General features: G+C 44.0%; 1 protein-coding gene across 4 annotated transcripts in view; it reads right to left on the bottom strand.

The window, feature by feature from the left end:
- Positions 1 to 26,400, bottom strand: part of LOC143784306 (germinal-center associated nuclear protein-like) — a 176,393-nt gene that overhangs the window by 94,033 nt on the left and 55,960 nt on the right. For all 4 annotated transcript variants that reach the window (XM_077272430.1, XM_077272431.1, XM_077272429.1 and 1 more), the window contains exon 3: positions 17,153 to 17,376. In XM_077272430.1, the coding sequence (XP_077128545.1) occupies positions 17,153 to 17,376 (224 nt within the window). The remainder of the gene's footprint in view (positions 1 to 17,152; positions 17,377 to 26,400) is intronic.

Raw genomic sequence — 26,400 nt, 5'->3', positions numbered from 1 at the left:
AGGATTAATAATTGGAAAAATGTATGGCGGGACAATACAACCTGACCCGGCCACATTCCTCTTGGGAGCCAAATACCCTGGATTCACTAATAAATTCCACAAGCTTATAGGCCAACTGCTTATGGCTGCTAAGCTACATATAGCTACCAGCTGGAGGTCGCCGTTTCTCTCTGTCCAGACAGTTAGAGATAAAATGAATTCAATCCTCTTATATGAACGTATACATGCGACTAGGGAAGATGTGTGGGAAACCTTCTACCAGGTTTGGAAACCGTGGATAGATCTTAACACGAACTTAAATCTTGAACAAACCTTGACTATCTATTTGAGACTCTATCCTGTGGGAGATTCTGATGACACTGGGGTCGAGCCGGCGTGGGGTGGGGTGCGGTGAGGTGGGAGGCAGAACTCATAAAATGGAACATAGTATATCCTTGTCTGGTAAATATACTGCAGCTTATCACGAAATAAAGTGCAGCATCTCATTACCCTCCCCATTTTCCCTCTTTTATGTCTCCCCATGTTCTTGTCTTGTCATATTTGTATCTTTGAATGAGTTAATATATGTATGTTTTTTCTTATTGAATTCCCTTGTAAGGGAAAGTGTTGTTCAATTACAATGTTATTGAAAATAAAAATTATTGAAACAAAAAGAAGAGGGCCCAATACTGACCCCTGTGGTACCCCACTACTAACCGTGACCCAGTCCAACTGTGCTCCATTAATAACCACCCTTTGTTTCCTATCCCTGAGCCAACTCTCAACCCACTTGCACATATTTTCCCCTATGCCCATTATTCTCATTTTATGTATCAACCTTTTGTGTGGCACCGTATCAAAAGCTTTTGAAAAGTCCATATACACTACATCTACTGGGTTCCCTTGGTCCAGACCGGAACTTACCTCTTCATAGAAGCTGATCAAATTAGTCTGACATGAACGGTCCCTAGTAAACCCGTGCTGATACTGGGTCATGAGGTTATTCCTCTTCAGATACTCAAGTATAGCATCCCTTAGAATGCCCTCCAGGATTTTACCCACAGTAGAGGTTAAACTTACTGGCCTATAAATTCCGAGTTCAGTTTTTGTCCCCTTTTTGAATATTGGCACCACATTTGCTATACGCCAGTCCTGTGGTACAGACCCTGTTATTATGGACTCTTTAAAGATTAAAAATAATGGTCTATCAATGACTGTACTTAATTCCTGCTGTACTCGGGGGTGTATCCCATCCGGGCCCGGAGATTTGTCAATTTTTGTGATTTTTAGACGCCGCCGTACTTCCTGCTGGGTTAAGCAGGTAACATTAAATTGGGAATCATTATCACTAGTCATATTGGCTGCCATGGGATTTTCTTTTGTAAATACTGATGAAAAAAAGTCATTTAGCATATTGGCTTATTCCTCATCCTCATCCACCATTTCACCCAGACTATTTTTAAGGGGGCCAACACTATCATTTTTTAGTTTCTTACTATTTATGTAGTTAAAGAATATTTTGGGGTTATTTTTGCTCTCTCTAGCAATGAGTCTCTCTGTCTCAATCTTTGCTGCCTTGATTTGCTTTTTACATAATTTATTTTTTTGTATTTATTTAATGCCTCCTCACTACCTACTTCCTTTAATTCTCTAAATGCTTTCTTTTTGTCACTTATTGCGCCCCTTACAGCTTTATTTAGCCATATTGGTTTCCTCCTATTTCTAGTATATTTATTCCCATACGGTATATACTGTGCACAGGTCCTATCCAGGATGCTAATAAATGTCTCCCATTTTCTGTGTGTACTTTTATGTCTCAGGATATCGTCCCAGTTAATTGCACCAAGATCCTCTCTCATCCGTTGGAAATTTGCCCTCCTGAAGTTTAGTGTCCTTGTCACCCCTCTACTATACATCTTATTAAAGGAGACATGAAAACTTATTATTTTGTGATCACTATTCCCTAGGTGACCCCCAACCCTTATATTTGCTATGCGGTCTGGCCTGTTGGTTAATATTAGGTCTAGCAGTGCCCCCCTTCTTGTTGGGTCCTGAACCAGTTGTGAAAGGTAATTGTCTCTCATAGTTGTCAAAATCCGATTACCTTTACTGGAACTGCAGGTTTCTGTTCCCCAATCTATTTCAGGGTAGTTGAAGTCCCCCATAATAATGACTTCTCCTTGAGTCGCAGCTTCATCTATTTGCTTTACAAGGATATTCTCCATTGCTTCCATTATTTTTGGAGATTTATAACAAACCCCTATCAGTAATTTATTATTTTTTCCCCCCTCCCCTTATCTCCATCCACAGGGACTCTACATTTTCATTAGATTCACCTATATTATCACGCAGGATGGGTTTTAAGGTCGATTTTACAAACAGACACACCCCACCCCCTCGCTTATCTGTACGGTCATTTCTGAAAAGGCTATAGCCCTGCAAGTTAACAGCCCAGTCATGGCTCTCATCCAGCCATGTTTCAGATATCCCCACCATGTCATAATTATGTTCCAACAACATTAGAAAAGAAAGAAAAAAAAAAGTTTTCATTACCCATTTGATTTTTTGAAGCAACTTGTTGATGGTTATTGTTGCCATTTTCTTTAAATGTTTATTATGGTTTTATTTTTTAAGCAGATTTTAACATCTATTAACCCCTTCACCCCGAAGCCTGTTTTCACCTAAGTAACCGGGCCAATTTTTACAATTCTGACCACTGTCACTTTATGAGGTCATAACTCTGAAACGCTTCAACGCATCCTGGTGATTCTGACACTGTTTTCTCGTGACATATTGTACTTTATGATAGTGGTAAAACTTCTTCGATATGACTTGCATTTTTGTGAAAAAAACATGTATCGAAAATTATGAAAATTTTGCAATTTTCTAATTTTTCATTTTTATGCCCTTAAGCCCCGAGGGTGGTTTGCACGTTAATGACCAGGCCAATTTTTACAATTCTGACCACTGTCCCTTTATGAGGTTATAACTCTGGAACGCTTCAACGGATCTTGGCGATTCTGACATTGTTTTCTCGTGACATATTGTACTTCATGTTAGTGGCAAAATTTCTTCGATATAACTTGCGTTTATTTGTGAAAAAAACGAATATTTGGCGAAAATTTGGAAAATTTCGCAATTTTCCAACTTTGAATTTTTATGCCCTTAAATCACAGACATATGTCACACAAAATACTTAATAAATAACATTTCCCACATGTCTACTTTACATCAGCACAATTTTGGAACCAAAATTTTTTTTTGTGACGGAGTTATAAGGGTTAAAAGTTGACCAGCAATTTCTCATTTTTACAACACCATTTTTTTTTAGGGACCACATCTCATTTGAAGTCATTTTGACGGGTCTATATGATAGAAAATACCCAAGTGTGACACCATTCTAAAAACTGCACCCCTCAAGGTACTCAAAACCACTTTCAAGAAGTTTATTAACCCTTCAGGTGTTTCACAGGAATTTTTGGAATGTTTAAATAAAAATGAACATTTAACTTTTTTTCACACAAAATTTATTTCAGCTCCAATTTGTTTTATTTTACCAAGGGTAACAGGAGAAAATAGACCCCAAAAGTTGTTGTACAATTTGTCCTGAGTACGCTGATACCCCATATGTGGGGGTAAACCACAGTTTGGGCGCATGGCAGAGCTTGGAAGCAAAGGAGCGCCATTTGACTTTTCAATGCAAAATTGACTGGAATTGAGATGGGACGCCATGTTGCATTTGGAGAGCCCCTGATGTGCCTAAACATTGAAACCCCTAACAAGTGACACCATTTTGGAAAGTAGACCCCCTAAGGAACTTATCTAGATGTGTGGTGAGCACTTTGACCCAACAAGTGCTTTACAGAAGTTTATAATGCAGAGCCGTAAAAATAAAAAATCATATTTTTTCACAAAAATGATCTTTTCACCCCCAATTTTTTATTTCCCCAAGGGTAAGAGAAGAAATTAGACCACAAAAGTTGTTGTGCAATTTGTCCTGAGTACGACGATACCCCATATGTGGGTGTAAACCATTGTTTGGGCGCATAGCAGAGCTCAGAAGGGAAGAAGCGCTATTTTACTTTTCAATGCAAAATTGACTGGAATTAAGATGGGATGCCATGTTGCGTTTGGAGAGCCCCTGATGTGCCTAAACATTAAACCCCCCCACAAGTGACACCATTTTGGAAAGTAGACCCCCTAAGGAACTTATCTAGATGTGTTTTGAGAGCTTTGAACCCCCAAGTGTTTCACTACAGTTTATAACACAGAGCCGTAAAAATAAAAATTATTTTTTTTTTTTCACAAAAATGATTTTTTAGCCCCCAGTTTTGTATTTTCACAAGGGTATCAGGATAAATTGGACCCCAAAAGTTGTTGTCCAATTTGTCTGGAGTACGCTGATACCCCATTTGTGGGGGGGGGACCACTGTTTGGGCGCATGACAGAGCTCGGAAGGGAAGGAGCGCCATTTGGAATGCAGACTTAAATGGATTGGTCTGCAGGCGTCACGTTGCATTTGCAGAGCCCCTGATGTACCCAAACAGTACAAACCCCCCACAAGTGACCCCATATTGGAAACTAGACCCCCCAAGGAACTTATCTAGATGTGTTGTGAGAACTTTGAACCCCCAAGTGTTTCACTACAGTTTATAACGCAGAGCCGTGAAAATATTTTTTTTTTTTTTTTTTTTCACAAAAATGAAATTTAGCCCCCAGTTTTGTATTTTCACAAGGGTATCAGGATAAATTGGACCCTAAAAGTTGTTGTCCAATTTGTCCTGAGTACGCTGATACCCCCTATGTGGGGGGGAACCACTGTTTGGGCGCATGACAGAGCTCGGAAGGGAAGGAGCGCCATTTGGAATGCAGACTTAAATGGATTGGTCTGCAGGCGTCACGTTGCATTTGCAGAGCCCCTGATGTACCCAAACAGTACAAACCCCCCACAAGTGACCCCATATTGGAAACTAGACCCCCCAAGGAACTTATCTAGATGTGTTGTGAGAACTTTGAACCCCCAAGTGTTTCACTACAGTTTATAACGCAGAGCCGTGAAAATATATATATATTTTTTTTCACAAAAATGATTTTTAGCCCCCCAAATTTTTATTTTCCCAAGGATAACAAGAGAGCTTGGACCCCAGAAGTTGTTGTTCAATTTGTCCCTAGTACGCTGATACCCCAAATGTTGGGGTAAACCCCTTTTTGGACGCACGGGAGAGCTCGGAAGGGAAGGAGCACTGTTTTACTTTTTCAACGCAGAATTGGCTGGAATTCAGATTGGACGCCATGTCGCGTTTGGAGAGCCCCTGATGTGCCTGAACAGTGGAAACTCCCCAATTCTACCTGAAACCCTACCCCTAACCTCACCCCTAACCGTTTACTGAACATTTTCTGACAGTCATAAGTGCCACGTATATAAGTGCCACGTATATAAGTGCCACGTATATAAGTGCCACGTATTTAAGAGCCACGATATTTCAGTGCCACGATATTTCAGTGCCACGTATTTCAGTGCCACGTATTTCAGTGCCACGTATTTCAGTGCCACGTATTTCAGTGCCACGTATTTCAGTGCCACGTATTTCAGTGCCACGTATTTCAGTGCCACGTATTTCAGTGCCACGTATTTCAGTGCCACGTATTTCAGTGCCACGTATTTCAGGCACTGAAAAATACGTGGCACGTAAATACTTCAGTGCCACGATATTTCAGTGCCACGTATTTCAGTGCCACGTATTTCAGTGCCACGTATTTCAGTGCCACGTATTTCAGTGCCACGTATTTCAGTGCCACGTATTTCAGTGCCACGTATTTCAGTGCCACGTATTTCAGTGCCACGTATTTCAGTGCCACGTATTTCAGTGCCACGTATTTCAGTGCCACGTATTTCAGTGCCACGTATTCGTGGCACTTAAATACGTGGCACTTAAATACGTGGCACTTAAATACGTGGCACTTAAATACGTGGCACTTAAATACGTGGCACTTAAATACGTGGCACTTAAATACGTGGCACTTAAATACGTGGCACTTAAATACGTGGCACTTAAATACGTGGCACTTAAATACGTGGCACTTAAATACGTGGCACTTAAATACGTGGCACTTAAATACGTGGCACTTAAATACGTGGCACTTAAATACGTGGCACTTAAATACGTGGCACTTAAATACGTGGCACTTAAATACGTGGCACTTAAATACGTGGCACTTAAATACGTGGCACTTAAATACGTGGCACTTAAATACGTGGCACTTAAATACGTGGCACTTAAATACGTGGCACTTAAATACGTGGCACTTAAATACGTGGCACTTAAATACGTGGCACTTAAATACGTGGCACTTAAATACGTGGCACTTAAATACGTGGCACTTAAATACGTGGCACTTAAATACGTGGCACTTAAATACGTGGCACTTAAATACGTGGCACTTAAATACGTGGCACTTAAATACGTGGCACTTAAATACGTATATAAACGTATATTTCAGTGCCACGTATTTCAGTGCCACGTATTTCAGGTTAGGGGTAGGGTTAGGGTTTTTTGTTTTTTTCTTGTTTTCTTGTGTTTTTCTATAAAAAAGCATGCGGTTTACCGCGTTTACATGCATTTTTTCACACATGCGGTTTTTTTAAAAAACGCATGCAGATAAAAACGCAAGTGTGAAACCAGACTAAAAGACGCTTTTTATAGCAAAAAAGTTTTTGCGTCTCCACATTTTGAGACCTATAATTTTTCCACATTTTGGTCCACAGAGTCATGTGAGGTCTTGTTTTTTGCGGGACGAGTTGACGTTTTTATTGGTAACATTTTCGGACACGTGACCATTTTTTATCACTTTTTATTCCGATTTTTGTGAGGCAGAATAACCAAAAACCAGCTATTCATGAATTTCTTTTGGGAGAGGCGTTTATACCGTTCTGCGCTTGGTAAAATTGATAAAGCAGTTTTATTCGTCGGGTCAGTACGATTACAGCGATACCTCATTTATATCATTTTTTTATGTTTTGACGCTTTTATACGATAAAAACTATTTTATAGAAAAAATAATTATTTTGGCATCGCTTTATTCTGAGGACTATAACTTTTTTATTTTTTTGCTGATGATGCTGTATGGCGGCTCGTTTTTTGCGGGACAAGATGACGTTTTCAGCGGTAACATGGTTATTTATATCCGTCTTTTTGATCGCGTGTTATTCCACTTTTTGTTCGGCGGTATGGTAATAAAGCGTTGTTTTTTGCCTCGTTTTTTTTTTTTTTCTTACGGTGTTTACTGAAGGGGTTAACTAGTGGGCCAGTTTTATAGGTTGGGTCGTTACGGACGCGGCGATACTAAATATGTGTACTTTTATTGTTTTTGTTTTTTTTTTTAGATAAAGAAATGTATTTATGGGAATAATATTTTTTTTTTATTATTATTTATTTAGGAATTTTTTTTTTTTTTTTTTTTTTACACATGTGGAAATTTTTTTTTAAACTTTTTTACTTTGTCCCAGGGGGGGGGACATCACAGATCGCAGATCTGATAGTGTGCACAGCACTCTATCAGATCCGCGATCATACTTTCATCGGAGCAGGCTGCAGCTTTCATCTGCAGCCTGCTCCGACCCGGAAGTGCTCCCTGCAGGACCCGGATACAGCCCCTCGGCCATTTTGGATCCGGGGCCTGCAGGGAGAAGACGTTCGGTACGAGGTGAGTACATCACCTTGTACCGATCGTCTCAGGGAAGCACGCAGGGTGCCCCCTCACTGCGCGATGCTTCCCTGTACCGCCGGTACATGTTTGATCGCGGTGTGCCGGGGGTTAATGTGCCGGGGGCGGTCCGTGACCGCTCCTGGCACATAGTGCCGGATGTCAGCTGCGATATGCAGCCGACACCCGGCCGCGATCGGCCGCGCTCCCCCCGTGAGCGCGGCCGATCGCGTATGACGTACTATACCGTCACCGGGAGTTAAGGCCCACCCCACCTCGACGGTATAGTACGTCATACGGGCTTAAGGGGTTAAATTAGAGAGTTATATCACATAATATAGTTAATAAACAACATTTCTCACATGTCTGCTTTACATCAGCACAATTTTGGAAACAATTTTTTTTTGTTAGGGAGTTATAAGGGTTAAAAGTTGACCAGCGACTTCTCATTTTTGCAACAAAATTTGCAAAACCATTTTTTTTACGGACCACCTCACACTTGAAGTGACTTTGAGGGGTCTATATGACAGAAAATACCCAAAAGTGACACCATTCTAAAAACTGCACCCCTCAAGGTACTCAAAACCACATTAAAAAATTTTATTAGCCCTTCAGGTGCTTCACAGGAATTTTAGGAATGTTTAAAAAAAAATTGAACATTTAACTTTTTTTTTTTTTTTTTCACAAAATTTTTACTTCAGATCCAATTTGTTTTATCTTACCAAGGGTAACAGGAGAAATTGGACCACAAAAGTCGTTGTACAATTTGTCCTGAGTACGCAGATACCCTACATGTTGGGGTAAACCAATGTTTGGGCACATGGCAGAGCTCGGAAGGGAAGGAGCGCCATTTGACTTTTCAATGCAAGATTTGCTGGAATTGAGATCGGAACCCATGTCGCTATTGGAGAGCCCCTGACGTGCCTAAACAGTGGAAACCCCCACAAGTGACACCATTTTGGAAAGTAGACCCCCTAAGGAACTTATCTAGATGTGTGGTGAGCACTTTGAACCTCCAAGTGCTTCACAGAAGTTTATAATGTAGAGCCGTAAAAAAAAAAAATCATAATTTTCAGAAAAAATGATCTTTTTGCCCCCAATTTTTTTTTTCCCCAAGGGTAACAGGATAAATTGAACCCCAAAATTTGTTGTGCAATTTGTCCTGAGTACGCTGATACTTCATATATGGGGATAAACCACTGTTTGAGCACATGGCAGAGCTCGGAAGGGAAGGAGCGCAGTTTGACTTTTCAATGCAAAATTGGCTGGAATTGAGATCGGAACCCATGTCGCGTTTGGAGAGCCCCTGACGTGCCTAAACAGTAGAAACTCCCCACAAGTGACCCCATTTTGGAAAGAAGACTCCCTAAGGAACTTATCTAGATGTGTGGTGAGCACTTTTAACCCCCAATTGTTTCACTAAAGTTTAGAATGTAGCGCCGTGAAAATTAAAAAATCATTTTTTCTTTCCACAAAATGAGGTTTTAGCCCGCAATTTTTGTTTCCCAAGGGTAACAGGAGAAATTGGACCCCAAAAGTTGTTGTCCAATTTGTCCTGAGTACGCCGATACCCCATATGTGGGGGGGAACCACTGTTTGGGCGCCGGCAGAGCTTGGAAGGGAAGGAGCGCCGTTTGAAATGCAGACATAGATGGATTGGTCTGCAGGCGTCATGTTGCATTTGCAGAGTCCCTGATGTACCTAAACAGTAGAAACCCCCCACTAGTGACCCCATATTGGAAACTAGACCCCCCAAGGAACTTATTTAGATGTGTTGTGAGAACTTTGAACCAACAAGTGTTTCACTACAGTTTATAACGCAGAGCCGTGAAAATAAAAAAAAAAAAAAAAAAAATTTCCACGAAAATGATATTTTAGCCCCCACATTTTTTTTCCCAAGGGTAACAGGAGAAATTGGACCACAAAAGTTGTTGTCCACTTTGTGCCGAGTACGCTGATACCCCGTATATGGGGGGGAACCACTGTTTGGCGCACGGCAGAGCTCGGAAGGGAAGGAGCACTGTTTTACTTGTTCAAAGCAGAATTGGCTGGAATTGAGATCGGACGCCATGTCGCGTTTGGAGAGCCCCTGATGTGCCTGAACAGTGGAAACCCCCCAATTCTAACTGAAACCCTAACCCCAACCCTAACCCCAACCCCAACCCTAATGGGAAAATAGAAATACATTTTTTAAAATTTTATTATTTTTCCCTAAGGGGGTGATGAAGGGGGGTTTTGATTTACTTTTATAGCGGTTTTTTTGGCGGATTTTTATGATTAGCAGCCGTCACACACTAAAAGATGCTTTTTATTGGAAAAAAGTTTTTGCACCACCACATTTTGAGAGCTATAATTTATCCATATTTTTGCCCACAGAGTCATGTGAAATCTTGTTTTTTGCGGGACGAGTTGACGTTTTTATTGGTACCATTTTCGGGCACATGACATTTTTTGATCGCTTTTTATTCCGATTTTTGGGAGGCGGAATGAACAAAAACCAGCAATTCCTGAAATTCTTTTAGGGGGGGGGGGGGGCGTTTATAGTGTTCCACGTGTGGTAAAATTGATAAAGCAGCTTTATTCTTCAGGTCAGTACGATTACAGCGATACCTCATTCATATAATTTTTTTATGTTTTGGCGCTTTTACACAAAAACTTTTATATAAAAAAATAATTGTTTTTGCATCGCTTTATTCTGAGAGCTATAACTTTTATTTTTTCGCTGATGGTGCTATATGGCTGCTTTTTTTGCGGGACAAGATTACGTTTTCTGCGGTACCATGGTTATTTATATCCGTCTTTTTGATCGCGTGTTATTCCACTTTTTGTTCGCCTGTATGATAAAAAAAACGTTGTTTTTTGCCTTGTTTTTTATTTTTTTTTTTTGTGGTGTTCACTGAAGGGGTTAACTAGTGGAATAGTTTTATAGAGCGGGTCGTTACGGACGCGGCGATACCAAATATGTGTACTTTTATTGTTTTTTTTATTTACATAAATAAATGGATTTATTGGGAAATATTTTTTTTTTTCCTTTGTTTTTTTTTTTTTTTTTTTTAATACATTCTATTTTTTTTTTTACTTTCTACTATTGTCCCAGGGTGGGACATCACTGTATTAGATCAGATATGTGACAGGAAAGTTAGGAGGCTTTCCGGCGCCTGCTCTCAGCAGGTGCCGGCTAGCCAGGTCATTTTATGACCCGGAAGGAGTCCGGCGGCCATCTTGGATCCGGGGACTCCTTCCGGATCACCGCGATCTCATCGCGTTGCTCCGGTGGGAGAGCGCATCAGAGGGGTTAAATGCCCGCGATCAGCGCTAGCGCCGATCGTGGGCATTGCTGCGGGGTGTCAGCTGTCATATACAGCTGAAACCCGCACCCGATCAAAGCGGCGCTCAGTGCGAGACCGCGGTGATCGGTGCGCCGTACTAGTACTGCGGCTGGCACAAATGCAGTGCCGGCAGCGCAGTACTAGTACGGCGCATGTCTCGAAGGGGTTAAGGAATGAATAAACACTCAGAATTTTGGAAGAGAGCCAAAAAAAAAAAAAAAAAAAAAACAAACCCAGGCTTCTTCTGAGTGTTTTTAAAGAAAACCTGTCACCCCCTCAAGGCGTTTTTAACTAAAAGAGCCACCTTGTGCAGCAGTAATGCTGCATTCTGACAAGGTGGCTCTTTTAGTTATCGGTGCTGTAACTGCCAAAATAATCAGTTTTGTAATTTGTCCTAAACACCTTTCTTCAGTCCTGGAGGCAGGCCTTTCCCCCCTGCTGCAGACGCCACACAGCCATCACTCAAGTCTTCTTGGCGCCGGGCGCTGCCTCCTCACCGCTGTTTTGAAATCAGCCGGCGCCTGCGCTCTTCTCTCCTGCCTTGGGCAGGCGCAGTGAGCGCTGCCCGTCCTCTGTCCTCATATGCAGTCTAGCTGACTACGCCTGTGCGGCCGCACTGCCTGTGAATCCCTGCCCCACAGTGTCTTCTGATTTATTCATACTACGGGGCTGGGATTCACAGGCAGGGCGGCCGCACAGGCGCAGTCAGGTGGACTGCGCCTGCCCAAGGCATGAAAAAAAAAAAAAAAGAGCGCAGGCGCCGGCTGATTTCAAAACAGCGGTGAGGAGGCGGCGCCAAGAAGATTTGAGTGACGGCTGTGTGGCGTCTGCAGCAGGGGGGAAAGGCCTGCCTCTGACTGAAGAAAAGGTATTTAGGACAAATTACAAAACTGATAATTTCGGCAGTTACAGCACCCAGAACTAAAAGAGCCACCTTGTTAGAATGCAGAATTACTGCTGCACAAGGTGGCTCTTTTAGTTAAAAACGCCTGGGTGGGTGGGGGGTTTGGGGGTTTGACAGGTTCTCTTTAAGCCTTCCTATTGACAAGTATGGAGTGACTATCTAGTAGAAAACGCCTGAAGAACGGTCAAGCTCACTTATTTTAACCACTTGGCGTTTTTCGAAGAGGCTCAAAACTCCAGACACATGAAAAGTTTGTCGTTTTTACATAGAAATTAATAGGAAGATTCTTTGGAGCACTTTTTCAGGCATTTTTTGGAAAGAATCTGCTCAAAATCCACGGGAAAAACATGGATTTTTGTGTGTACTTACCGTAAAATCCCTTTCTCCAAATCAATCATTGGGGGACACAGGACCATGGGTGTTATGCTGCTGCCACTAGGAGGTCACTAAGCAAATAGACAAAAAGAGTTAACTCCTCCTAAGCAGTATGCACCCTCTGCTGGCTCTCTCATGAACCAGTTCGGTGCCAAAGCAGTAGGAGCTCACAAACAGAATTGCAATATGTCAAAACCAACACAGACTACAAGCCAACGGGCTAACAGGGCAGGTGCTGTGCCCCCCAATGATTGGCTGGGAGAAAAGGATTTTCGGTGAGTACACACAAATCCCTGTTTCTCCTTTGCCTCATTGGGGGACACAGGACCCTGGGACATCCTGAAGCAATCCCTGGGTGAGAAAAGATCACAACAGGTGAAGCCTCGCGCACCCAATGCTTAAAGGAGTAAGTGATTAAATGAAGCCTACAGATACGAAACTGCCGATTGCAGAATCTGTCAGCCGAGGGCCGCATCGGAAGAGGCTTGAGAATGAATGTTGTAATGTTTAGCAAACGTGTAAAGACAGGACCAAATTGCAGCCTTACACACTTGCTGTTCGGATGCCTGGTTCCGAATGACTGAGTGGCTTGTGCCTTAACAGTAAGCTTCTTGGATCGCCGAACGAATCCATCTGGCTATCGTGGCCTTAGAAGCAGGCAAACCTTTTCTGTGTCCCTCTGGAAGCACAAAAAGAGCATCAGATTTGCAGAAAGATGCTGTTCTGGAAATGTACTTTCTGAGAGCCCTCACCAGGTCCAAAGTGTGAAGAGCTTTCTCAGTACTATAAACTGGAGCCGTACAGAACGAGGGCAGGATTAGGTCTTCATTCAGATGAAAAGCCAAGACGACTTTAGGCAAGAAGGATGGGGACGTCCTGAGCACCACCTTGTCCTGGTGGAAAATCAGAAATGGAGGTTTGCACGACAAAGCTGCCAGTTCCGAGACCCGTCTGATGGATGTTATTGCCACAAGAAAGGCAACCTTCCATGAAAGAGAGAGAAACATCCTGTATTGGCTTGAAGGAGGTCTCTTCTAAGGCACTGAGGACCAGGTTAAGGTCCCAAGGTTCTAAAGGCATCTTGTATGAAGGGACAAGATGCGAAACTCCCTGCATGAAGGTCCTAACTTGTGGCTTGGAAGCTATCCGTTGCTGGAAAAGGACCGATAGAGCCGAGATCTGGCCCTGGAGAGAGGCCAGCACTAGGTCTGAAACCAATCCCGCTTGGAGAAACTCCAGAATGGAGGGGATAGAAAACACCAATGGGGAACAACCCTTATCCTTGCACCATGATGAAAATGTTTTTCCAAACGCGATGCTAAATATGCATGGAAACAGGCTCCCCAGTGTTGATCATGGTATATGCCACTTGACGCGAGAACCCGGCCTGGGCTAGAATCCAGTATTCAATGGCCAGGCCGTTAAACTCAGCACTCTCGAGTCCTGATGGCAAATGGGTCCCTGGGAGAATAGATCCGGTAACCGCCAGGGAACGTCAGCGACTAGATGTACTAGCTCCGCATACCAAGCTCAGCGTGGCCTGTCTTGAGCGACAAAGATCACCGTAAACGCCTTCCGCTTTGATTTTCCGGATGACCCTTGGGATCAGCAGAAGTGGTAGAAAGATGTAAGGGAGGCGAAATTGGCTCCATGGAAGTACTAGAGCATCCGAGCCGATAGCTAACGGATCGCGCTACGAATGCCGGAACCTTGGCGTTAAGCCTGGAGGCCATGAGGTCCACATCTAAAGTGCCCCAACGCTGGCAAATCCGATGAAAGACTTTCAAGTAAAGAGACCACTCTCCTGAGGCTATGCCCTGGCAGCTGAGAAAATCCAAAAAAACTTGGCACTCTAGATGAATAATTATCATATGCAAAAGGTTTTATTGATGTGCATCCATAAAGGCAAGTCGAACATTTTCGGTCCACATCCGGACCTTCATCAGAACAAATATACTGGATGCAGCAAGAAATCCTCTCCACGCAGGCGCACGTGTAATGCGACCGGAGTCGCTGGGTAAATGGCGCCATTTACCCAGCGACTCCAGTCGCATTACACGTGCGCCTACGTGGACAGGACTTCTTGCTGCATCCAGTATATTTGTTCTGATAAAGGTCCGGATGTGGACCGAAAACGTTCGACTTGCCTTTATGGATGCACATCAATAAAACCTTTTGCATGAGATAATTATTCATCTAGAGTGCCAAGTTTTCGGATTTGGATTTGTTGGGCTGGATACCCTACTTGAGCACCTACTCTATACACTACTACGAGTGCCGGGTTGTTCTATTATTACACTGGCAGCTGAGAAAGTCCGCCATCCAATTCTCTACTCTTGGAATATGAACTGCGGAGATGAGCGATTGGTTTGTCTCGGCACATTGTAGAATGTGCGTAACTTTGATCATCGCTCTTCTGCTTTGCGTGCCTCCCTGGCAATTGATGTACGCCACAGCCGTGGCATTGTCTGATTGGATCCGGACGGGACGTCCGGCCAAATGGTGATGGAATTGATGAAGAGCTAGCCTTATCGATCGGTTCTCTAGCATATTGATTGGAAGGTTGGCTTCCTGGGTAAACCAACGTCCCAGAACCGTGTGGTGACGAAAGACCGCACCCCATCCAAGGTGGCTGATGTCGGTGGTCACTACCAGCCAGTGTAAAGAGAGAAAGGACCTTCCCTGATCCAAGGACGACGTTGCAGTCCACCACCTGAGAGACCGCCTGATTATGGATGCCAGGCGAAAGCGGCGACCCAGGAGGGCTGGATTCTTGTCCCAGGCTGAGATCAAAGTCTGCTGCAGGGGACGGAAGTGAAATTGGGCAAACGGTGGATGTCACCATTTTCCTGAGGACCTGCATGTCGAACCACAGGGAGTGAGTGCGGGCCAGAGATAGCATTTGGGCTCCCCGGGTTAGAGGAAATCTTTTCCAGAGGGAGAACTACCAACCCTAGGGAAGTGTCCAAGATTATTCCCAAAAAGGAAAGTCGCTGGGATGGAACTGGGGAAGATTTCTCTATGTTCACTAGCCAACCTAGACGAGACAGTGTCGATGGCGAGAGTGATGCTCTCTGCGCAAGCCCAATAGGACGGACCTTTGATGAGATCGTCCAGCTAGGGTAGAATCACCACGCCCCGGGAGTGTAGAAAAGACATGACGGTTGCCATGACTTTTGTGAATACTCTGGGGGCGGTGGCAAGCCCGAAGGGCAGAGCAGTGATTTGAAAATGTTGTTGATTAAGACATACTGAAAGTTCCGAGGAAAGCTGCAAAAGGCTGTTGAAAGGCTGCAGGGATGTGCCTGCAGCGTATGGATTATGTGAACCTGCAGCGGAGGGGTTAATGCCTGCAGCGGAGGAGTTAAGCAGCGTGCACCTGCAGTGGTGTGTGGCTATCTTTCCCAGGTACTGAGTGCCCCAGAGAAGTGCTTCTGCCGCGGATCTTAAGAGGGTAATGGCATCCCCCACAAGCTTCCTGCCTAGGATTCGCCAGGAAGTAAGGTCTGATAGGAGAATTGGGGCTTCTCGTGAACTGCGAGAAGCGCCAGAGACAGTGGGCTGAGAAAAGGCAGGGGAGGCCAGGAAGACTATGCTAAGCGAGTCCCCGCCCACTCTGCACAGACCCGGCCAGAAGCACTCGGAAAGGGGGCAGAGTCGCCGTGAGGGGGTGGAGCTGGCGGGGACCATGGGCGTTGTTGGGCCTACCGCAGCCAGAAGCCGAGGACAAAATTAGTGGCCGCGGCCAACAGTGACAGCCGTGGCAGTGGAAACGAGCACAGCAGAGGCGGCGGTGACGGCAGCGGTCAGCGGCTGTGCACGGCGGGGGTGCAATCCCCCGCCTCCAGGTACTCATGGTATAGCAGAGTCAGCTGCTGTCCACAAGGGAAGGGTCTGTGCCACTCCATTCTTCCTCAATCCACCATCCCATTGATAGGGAGGTGTAGAGGGCCCGTTTGCCTCCTGGCACCAGCCGCTTTCTGACAGTGGTGGTTCAGTGGCACATAGATGCTTTAAGGGAGCCTCCGCTGAAGTAACTTCATAGGAAGCCAGGCATGAGGGGCAGCGGTCTGCTTTTCAGGGTGAAGGCCTGGCTCCGGAAGGGGGTACGTGAGGGCGACACCTCATGTTCCCGTCCGTTGTTGGTGTGGGGAGAGCAGACTCATTTAAGGATCCATCGCCCTATGAGAGCCCAGGCAGACGCAGAGGTTGCAGGAGGGGGTACGGGGAGGTAATACTCCGCGTTCCCGCCTGTTGATGATATTGGGAGATAAAGACCTTAAAAGGCCCCGTCGCTCCTGGAATCCAAATAAAAAAATAAAATAACAAAATCGGGGTCTGAAATCAGACCCTAGTGCCTCCTACAGAGACTATGCAAGAACTGGTTCATGAGAGAGGCAGCAGAGGGTGTATACTGCGGAGGAGTTAACTCTTTGTCTATTTGCTTAGTGTCCTTCTAGTGGCAGCAGCATAAACACCCATGGTCCTGTGTCCCCCAATGAGGCGAAGGAGAAAAAAAAAAACATGATGTGAACATACCCTTATTTATAAAGATGTATAAATACATATATTTTACCTGCTGAAGATAAATAAACCACCATAGTTTGGTTAGTAAATGTACTCATAGGTGCCAATCAAACCACAATTCTGCACGACTATCATGGTATTGTGTACCTGTCCTATACCAAATGAACAAAAAGGGTACACCATACCCGTCGCTCACTCACAAGCTGGGAGATATCTTTTGAAGTGACGTCACCAGCTTCACCAACATCCCAATATGAAACCAGATTGTCCCTTTTAGCAATGATCCAGAAATCAAAAGTATAAGCACATTACAATTTATTTATTTTTTACTCACATGGTTATTAAACTGAATGGTGGCCATTTTTTGCTTTACCCTGCAGGTTATACGCAGAATTGTGCCATACTTGTTAAAGTGATCCTCCATGATGTTTTTTTTGTTCAAATTATTAGGCACATTCTTTATTACAAAAGTAGTCAGATCACTGGGGGAGACCGGGACCAAGTGTTCAGCACCATCAGAACGTTCTCCTCTACTTGCTGCTGAGTTTGAGGAAGGAGCTGGATAAAAAAAAAAAAGATTTATAAAAGGTCATTCCCCTCTGCCCCCAATCTACAACCGTGACATCACAAAAACACCATACGGGACCTATGCTGCCAATCACCGCGCTCAGCTGCCGAGCCCAGTGATTGGCTGTAGCCATCATATTCGCTGTAGTTATGACATCAGCACTGCAGCCTATCAACAAAGATCATCTGGACTGGTGGACAGCAATACATTTTATTTTTTACTAATGCATGCCTATGGACACTAAAAAAAATGTTAAAACGGAAATCCCTGAAAAACCACTAACATTATACATGACTAAGCGGTGTACAGTGTCAGAGAATACACAGCCTCATCAAACAAATCTACAGAACAGTAATATATATATATATATATATATACACACATACACACTAGATGGTGGCCCGATTCTAACGCATCGGGTATTCTAGAATATGCATGTCCACGTAGTATATTGCCCAGTCACGTAGTATATTGCCCAGTGACGTAGTATACAGCACAGAGCCACGTAATATATTGCACAGCGAAGTAGTATAGAGCACAGAGCCACGTAGTATATTGCCCAGCCACGTTTGTCACAGGTTTAAAAATAAAAAAGAAACATATACTCACCTTTCCGAGGGCCCCTTGTAGTCCACGGCAGCTTCCGGTCCCAGGGTCGGTCTGTGCGCAGTACCTGTGATGACGTCACGGTCACATGACCGTGTAGCGGTCATATGATCGTGACGTCACGTCAGGTCCTTGCCGCGCAGGACTTGTGATGACGTCGCGGTCACATGACCGTGACGTCATGGCAGGTCCTGCTGCCATACCATCTTTGCCACCGCAAGCTGCAACGGAATATGGCGGGCGACGCGAGCGGCTCAGCGGACTACAGAGGGTGAGTATAGCAGGTTTTTTTATTTATTTATTATTTTTAACATTACATTTTGTACTATTGATGCCGCATAGGCAGCGTCAATAGTACAAAGTTGGGGACACACAGGGTTAATAGCGGCGGTAACGGAGTGCGTTACCCGCGGCATAACGCGGTCCGTTACCGCCGGCATTAACCCTGTGTGAGCGGTGTATGCGGGCGCCGGCAGTGAGTGCGGGGAGTAAGCGGCCATTTTTCTCTGGACTGTGCGCGTCGCCGATTGGTCGCGGCAGCCATGACAGGCAGCTGCCGAGACCAATCAGCAAACGAATAACCGTGACAGAAAGACGGAAGTATCCTTAGGCAATTATATAGTAGATATACACATAGTATATAACAGAGCTATGTAGTATGTAACACAGCCCACGTAGTACATAGCAGAGCTACGTAGTATATAGTATATAACACAGCCATGTAGTATATAACAGACAGTGTATTGCACATCTACGTAGTGTATTGGTCAGCCATGTAGTATATAGCAGAGCCACGTAGTATATTGCACAACCACGTAGTATATAACAGTCACGTAGTATATTGCACAGCTACGTAGTGAATTGCACAGCTATGTAGTATATTGGTCAGCGACATAGTATATAGCAGAGCCACGTAGTATATTGTAGAGGCACGTAGTATATTGCATAGCTACGTAGTATATTGCACAGCCACGTAGTATATAACAGAGCCACGTAGTATATAACAGAGCCACGTAGTATATTGCAGTGTCGACGTGGTATATAACAGAACCGACACAGCCACATAGTATATTGCACAGCTACGTAGTATATAACAGAGCACGTAGTATATTGCACAGCCACGCAGTATGTAACACAGCCCACGTAGTATATAGCAATGTGGGAACTATATGCGTGGTTAAAAAAGGCTTAAAATAAAAAATAAACATATACTCACCTTCCGAAGGCCCCTTGAAGTCCTGGCGCCTGTGTGCGGTGCACGCGGCAGCTTCCGGTCCCAGGGTTGGTATGAGCGCAGGACCTGTGATGACGTCGCGGTCACATGACCGTGACGTCATCGCAGGTCCTTCTCGCATAGCATGCTTGGCACCGGAACCTGCCGCTTGCACTGCCGAGGACAGCGCGCGACGTCGGAAGGTGAGAATAACCTTTTTTTTAATTATAATTATTTGTAACATTAGAGCATACGCAGCATCAATAGTAAAAAGTTGGTCACACAGGGTTAATAGCTGCGTTAACGGAGTGCGTTACACCGCGGCCCGTTAACACTGCCATTAACCCTGTGTGAGGGCTGACTGGACGGGATTATGGAGCGGGCACTGACTGCGGGGAGGAAGGAGCGGCCATTTTGCCGCCGGACTCTGCCCGTCGTTGATTGGTCGTGGCTGTTTTGCCGCGACCAATCAGCGACTTGGGATTTCCGTTACAGACAGACAGACGGAAGTGACCCTTAGACAATTATATAGTAGATGTAGATAGACATATATATATATATATATATCTACATCTACTATATAATTGTCTAAGGGTCAGTTCCGTCTGTCTGTCTGTCACGGATATTCATTGGTCGCGGCCTCTGTCTGTCACGGAAGTCGCTGATTGGTCCCGGCAAAACGCCCACAACCAATCAACGACGGGCACAGTCCAGCAGCGAAATAGCCGCTGCTTACTGCCCTGCACTCAGTGTCCCATCCATACTGCCCTCCAGTCAGCCCTCCCACAGGGTTAGTGGCAGCATTAACAGACCGCGTTATGCCGCGGTAACACACTCAGTTAACGCTGCTATTAACCCTGTGTGAACAACTTTTTACTATTGATGCTGCCTATGCGGCATCAATAGTAAAAAGATCTAATGTTAAAAATAATAATAATTAAAAAAAAAAAAAAAAAAAAAGTTATTCTCACCTTCCAACGTGGCCCGCTGTCCTCGGCAGTGCAAGCGACAGGTTCCAGTGCCAAGGATGCTATGAGAGAAGGACCTGCCATGATGTCACAGTCATGTGACCGCGACGTCATCACAAGTCCTAAGCGCATAGCAACCCTGGGACCGGAAGCTGCCGTGTGCACCGCACACCGGCGCCAGGACTTCAAGGGGCCTTCGGAAGGTGAGTATATGTTTATTTTTTATTTTAATTCTTTTTTTACCACGCATATAGTGCCCACATTGCGATATACTACGTGGGCTATGTTACATACTGCGTGGGCTCTGTTATATACTACATCTCTGTGCTATACACTATGTAGCTGGGCAATATACTAAATCGCTGTGCTTTATACTACGTAACCTGTGTTATATACTCCATGCGCAGTGTTATATACTACGTCTCTGTGTTATATACTACGTGGCTGTGCAATAAACTACATAGCTGTGCAATATACAACGTGACTGCAATATACTACGTGGCTGTGCAATATACTATGTGCTCTGTGTTATATACTACGTGGCTGTGTTATATACTACGTGGCTGTGCAATATAGTACGTGGCCTGTGCTATATACTACCTACATATTCTAGAATACCTGATACGTTAGAATCGGGCCACCATCATGTATGTATGTATGTATGTATGTATGTATGTATGTATGTATGTATGTATAGAAAGAAAGGAGTAAAACTGAGAAAGCAAATACTACAAATATAATTTATTAATCATACAAAAGTTGGTACATACAAATATAATAGCAATACAGAAAGGATGGTAGGAGTAGAGTGAGTCCCCGCCAGTATAAAACACCACCTTAATAAGGATATAATTTAACCAATAGTAATAGAAAGGCAGCCGCCCGTATACATGAGGTTAACCCTGGGAGACACAAATTCATCCCCCACATAATAAATACTGGCAACCAAGCAGGCGCTTACCGGGAAGGTGCAGAGGTGGCGTATACCAGGTAGGATTCAGTCCAACAGGACCCCCGACGCGCGTTTCGCTAGCGCGGGTGCTTTAACTTTCTCAAGGGGAATGTCCCAGACCAATACAGGACCTCTCAAATAGTACCGGATCTATACCACGTGAGTAATCACGTGTAGAACTTCTACCAATAATGGCCGTAATAGCAGCGCATGCTCGGCCGTGGCGCCGCGCCCCGCCCCACGTCCGGAACGGCGTCAAGCATCGCCCAGACGCGGCGGGGAAAAGAATCCCACCGCGCCTGCGCGAGGCAGAGAGACGCCGCACGAACCGGGAACCAAGGCAACCAGAGGCCACGCATGCTCACCCAGGCCGGTGTGCCAGCGGCAAGAATCAAACGTAAACACCTGACTACAAGCTGCAATGTGCAGAGAACCTGTCAAGGATCCACCCCGGTAAATATACGTATATGTAAGCAAATGCAGATGCTTATAAACATAGATACCCCAGATGTAACCGGGTAATTGCCATAGGCAGGATACTACGATGTTACAATCGGCTTAATAAGCAGAGAGGCATAATGAAAAGAAGGTACAAAAAAAGGCTGCACTATGTCACATATGTCTAAAAACCTATAAACAGGAAAAACATACATACATACATATATATACAGTGTATGTATGTATGTATGTATGTATGTATGTATGTATGTATGTATGTATGTATGTATGTATGTATGTGTGTATGTGTATGTGTATATATATGTGTATATATATATATATATATATATATATATATATATATATATATATATATATATATATATATATATATATATATATATATATATATATATATATATATATATATATATATACACACACATACATACATACATACATACACACACACACGCCAGGTAAACGAACAACTCTATTACCAACAATATGCAAATTAGGCAAATAATTGCCATGAATGGAATACATTGTATCTATAGCATTCGGCTAACAAAGTAGCATGTAGATTAATTCAAAGCTGCAGCCAAGATGGTCCGATGAGAAGTCCAAGAAAGGTCGGGGAACATCAGATGCATATTATACAAACTAGAAAAAAATATAAAAAGAAAATAATGAATAAAAACACAATAAAAATGAACGGAAATCCCACCAAGGGACCCACTCAATAAGGGGCCAGGAGGATGCACGGGTACAGAAATCACATGATGATATAATAAATTGAAATAAATGGAGAGCAAGGGTTAAAAAAGATGAGAGTCCACAGTTTATCCCAAAAAGGAGGAGAAACTCAGGGATTCATTGAGTCCACTCTTTTCCCCGCCGCGTCTGGGCGATGCTTGACGCCGTTCCGGACGTGGGGCGGAGCGCCACGGCCGAGCATGCGCCGCTATTACGGCCATTATTGGTAGAAGTTCTACACGTGATTACTCACGTGGTATAGATCCGGTACTATTTGAGAGGTCCTGTATTGGTCTGGGACATTCCCCTTGAGAAAGCTAAAGCACCCGCGCTAGCGAAACGCGCGTCGGGGGTCCTGTTGGACTGAATCCTACCCGGTATACGCCACCTCTGCACCTTCCCGGTAAGCGCCTGCTTGGTTGCCAGTATTTATTATGTGGGGGATGAATTTGTGTCTCCCAGGGTTAACCTCATGTATACGGGCGGCTGCCTTTCTATTACTATTGGTTAAATTATCCTTATTAAGGTGGTGTTTTATACTGGCGGGGACTCACTCTACTCCTACCATCCTTTCTGTATTGCTATTATATTTGTATGTACCAACTTTTGTATGATTAATAAATTATATTTGTAGTATTTGCTTTCTCCGTTTTACTCCTTTCTTTCTATTATTCTTATGGAGTTTTTTTGTCTTTGGGACTTTGGGTTTTTCTGGCACGATTCAGTGCTCTAATTTTTCAGATAATATGTTGCCTAGTTCTATGCTAATGTATGTATGTATGTATGTATGTATGTATGTATGTATGTATGTATGTATGTATGTATATATACACATAAACACACACTGTATAATATATATATATATGTCTAAGGGGTACTTCCGTCTTTCTGTCGACAACTTCCGTCACGGAAATCCCGCGTCGCTGATTGGTCTCGCCAGCTGCCTGTCATGGCTGTCGCGACCAATCAGCGACAGGCAGTCCGATTAGTCCCTCCCTACTTCCGTGCAGTCACTGCCCGGCGCCCGTACCATACTCCCCTCCGGTCACCGCTCACAAGGTGTTAATGCCAGCGGTAACGGACCGCGTTATGCTGCGGGTAACGCACTCCGTTACCGCTGCTATTAACCCTGTGTGTCCCCAACTTTTTACCATTGATGCTGCCTATGCAGCATCAACAGTAAAAAGAGCTAATGTTAAAAATAAAAAAACCTGCTATTCTCACCTTCCATCGTTCGACGATGCGCTCACGCCTGCCGCCATCTTCCGTTCCCAGAGATGCATTGCGAAATTACCCAGAAGACTTAGCGGACTCGCGAGACCGCTAAGTCATCTGGGTAATTTCGCAATGCATCCTGGGAATGGAAGATGGCGGCAGCCGAGCACGCAACGCCAGAGCTCCGCTGGATCCCGGCGGGTGAGTATATAACTATTTTTTATTACAGGGATATGGTGCCCACACTGCTAAATACTGCGTGGGCTGTTATATACCGCGTAGCTGCTATATACGTGGCCAGTGTTAGATACTGTGTGGCCTGTGCTATATACTACCTCGCCTGTGTGCCTGTCTTATATACTGCGTGGCTGCTATATACTGCGTAGGCTGTGCTATATACTATGGGCCCTGTGTTATATACTGCATGGCCTGTGTTATATACTACGTCGCCTGTGTTATATAGTACGTGGGCTGTGTTACATACTGTTTGGGCTGTGTTATATACTGCGTGGCCTGTATTAACGCATCAGCTGTATGTACGTATGTATGTATGTATGTATGTATGTATGTATGTATGTATGTATGTATGTATGTATGTATGTATGTATGTATGTATGTATGTATATATAGCAGCCACATAGTATATAGCACAAGCCACGTATTTGTCTGCTATATACTACATGGCCTGTGCTATATACTATGTGGCTGCATATGCATATATATATATATATATATATATATATATATATATATATATATATACATACACACACACATACACACACACACACCTCATTAAAAGATTTTTCTGTATTTTCGTGACTATGAAAATTGTGCATTCACACTGAAGGCGTCAAAGCTATGAATTAACACATGTGGAATTATATACTTAACAAAAAAGTGTGAAACAACTGAAATTGTGTCTTATATTCTAGGTTCTTCAAAGTAGCCACCTTTTGCTTTGATGACTGCTTGGTCAAATAGCCCTTACACAGCCTGGAGGTGTGTTTGGGGTCACTGTCCTGTTGAAAAGTAAATGATGGTCCAACTAAACGCAAATCGGATGGAATAGCATGCTGCTGCAAGATGTTGTGGTAGCCATGCTGGTTCAGTATGCCTTCAATTTTGAATAAATCCCCAACAGTGTCACCAGCAAAGCCCCCCACACCATCACACCTCCTCCTCCATGCTTCACGGTGGGAACCAGGCATGTAGAGTCCATCCGTTCACCTTTTCTGCATCACACAAAGATACGGTGGTTGGAACCAAAGATCTCAAATTTGGACTCATCAGACCAAAGCACAGATCTCCACTGGTCTAATGTCCATTTCTTGTGTTCTTTAGCCCAAACAAGTCTCTTCTGCTTGTTGCCTGTCCTTAGCAGTGATTTCCTAGCAGCTATTTTACCATGAAGACCTGCTGCACAAAGTCTCCTCTTAACAGTTGTTGTAGAGATGTGTCTGCTGCTAGAACTCTGTGTGGCATTGACCTGGTCTCTAATCTGAGCTGTTGTTAACCTGCGATTTCTGAGGCTGGTGACTCGGATAGAACTTTTCCTCTGAAGCAGAGGTGACTCTTGGTCTTCCTTTCCTGGGGCGGTCCTCATGTGAGCCAGTTTCTTTATAGCGCTTGATGGTTTTTGCCACTGCACTTGGGGACACTTTCAAAGTTTTCCCAATTTTTTAGACTGACTGACCTTCATTTCTTAAAGTAATGATGGCCACTTGTTTTTCTTTACTTAGAATTTGTATTATGACAAGAAAACAGCAGCTAACAGTCTATTCAGTAGGACTATCAGCTGTGTATCCACCAGACTTCTGCACAACACAACTGATGGTCCCAACCCCATTCACAAGGCAAGAAATCCCACTTATTAAACGTGACAGGGCACACCTGTGAAGTGAAAATCATTCCCGGTGACTACCTCTTGCAGCTTATCAACAGAATGCCAAGAGTGTGCAAAGCAGTCATCAAAGCAAAAGGTGGCTACTTTGAAGAACCTAGAATATAAGACATAATTTCAGTTGTTTCACACTTTTTTGTTAAGTATATAATTCCACATACAGTGCCTACAAGTAGTATTCAACCCCCTGCAGATTTAGCAGGTTTACACATTTGGAATTAACTTGGCATTATGACATTTGGACTGTAGATCAGCCTGGAAGTGTGAAATGCACTGCAGCAAAAAAGAATGTTATTTCTTTGTTTATTTATTTTTTTTAAATTGTGAAAAGTTTTTTCAGAGGGTCATTTATTATTCAACCCCTCAACCCACCAGAATTCTGTTTGGTTCCCCTAAAGTATTAAGAAGTAGTTCAGGCACAAAGAACAATGAGCTTCAAATGTTTGGATTAATTATCTCTTTTTCCAGCCTTTTCTGACTATTTAAGACCCTCCCCAAACTTGTGAACAGCACTCATACATGGTTAACATGGGAAAGACAAAGGAGCATTCCAAGGCCATCAGAGACAAGATCGTGGAGGGTCACAAGGCTGGCAAGGGGTACAAAACCCTTTCCAAGGAGTTGGGCCTACCTGGCTCCACTGTTGGGAGCATCATCCGGAAGTGGAAGGCTTATGGAACTACTGTTAGCCTTCCACGGCCTGGAAAGCCTTTGAAAGTTTCCTCCCGTGCCGAGGCCAGGCTTGTCCGAAGAGTCAAGGCTAACCCAAGGACAACAAGGAAGGAGCTCTGGGAAGATCTCATGGCAGTGGGGACATTGGTTTCAGTCAATACCATAAGTAACGTACTCCACCGCAATGGTCTCCGTTCCAGACGAGCCCGTAAGGTACCTTTACTTTCAAAGCGTCATGTCAAGGCTCGTCTACAGTTTGCTCATGATCACTTGGAGGACTCTGAGACTGAC

The sequence above is a fragment of the Ranitomeya variabilis genome, chromosome 7 (genome assembly GCF_051348905.1).
Source record: "Ranitomeya variabilis isolate aRanVar5 chromosome 7, aRanVar5.hap1, whole genome shotgun sequence".
Taxonomy (NCBI): domain Eukaryota; kingdom Metazoa; phylum Chordata; class Amphibia; order Anura; family Dendrobatidae; genus Ranitomeya; species Ranitomeya variabilis.
Note: the sequence above shows the minus strand (reverse complement) of the source record. Positions and strands in the feature narration are given on the sequence as shown.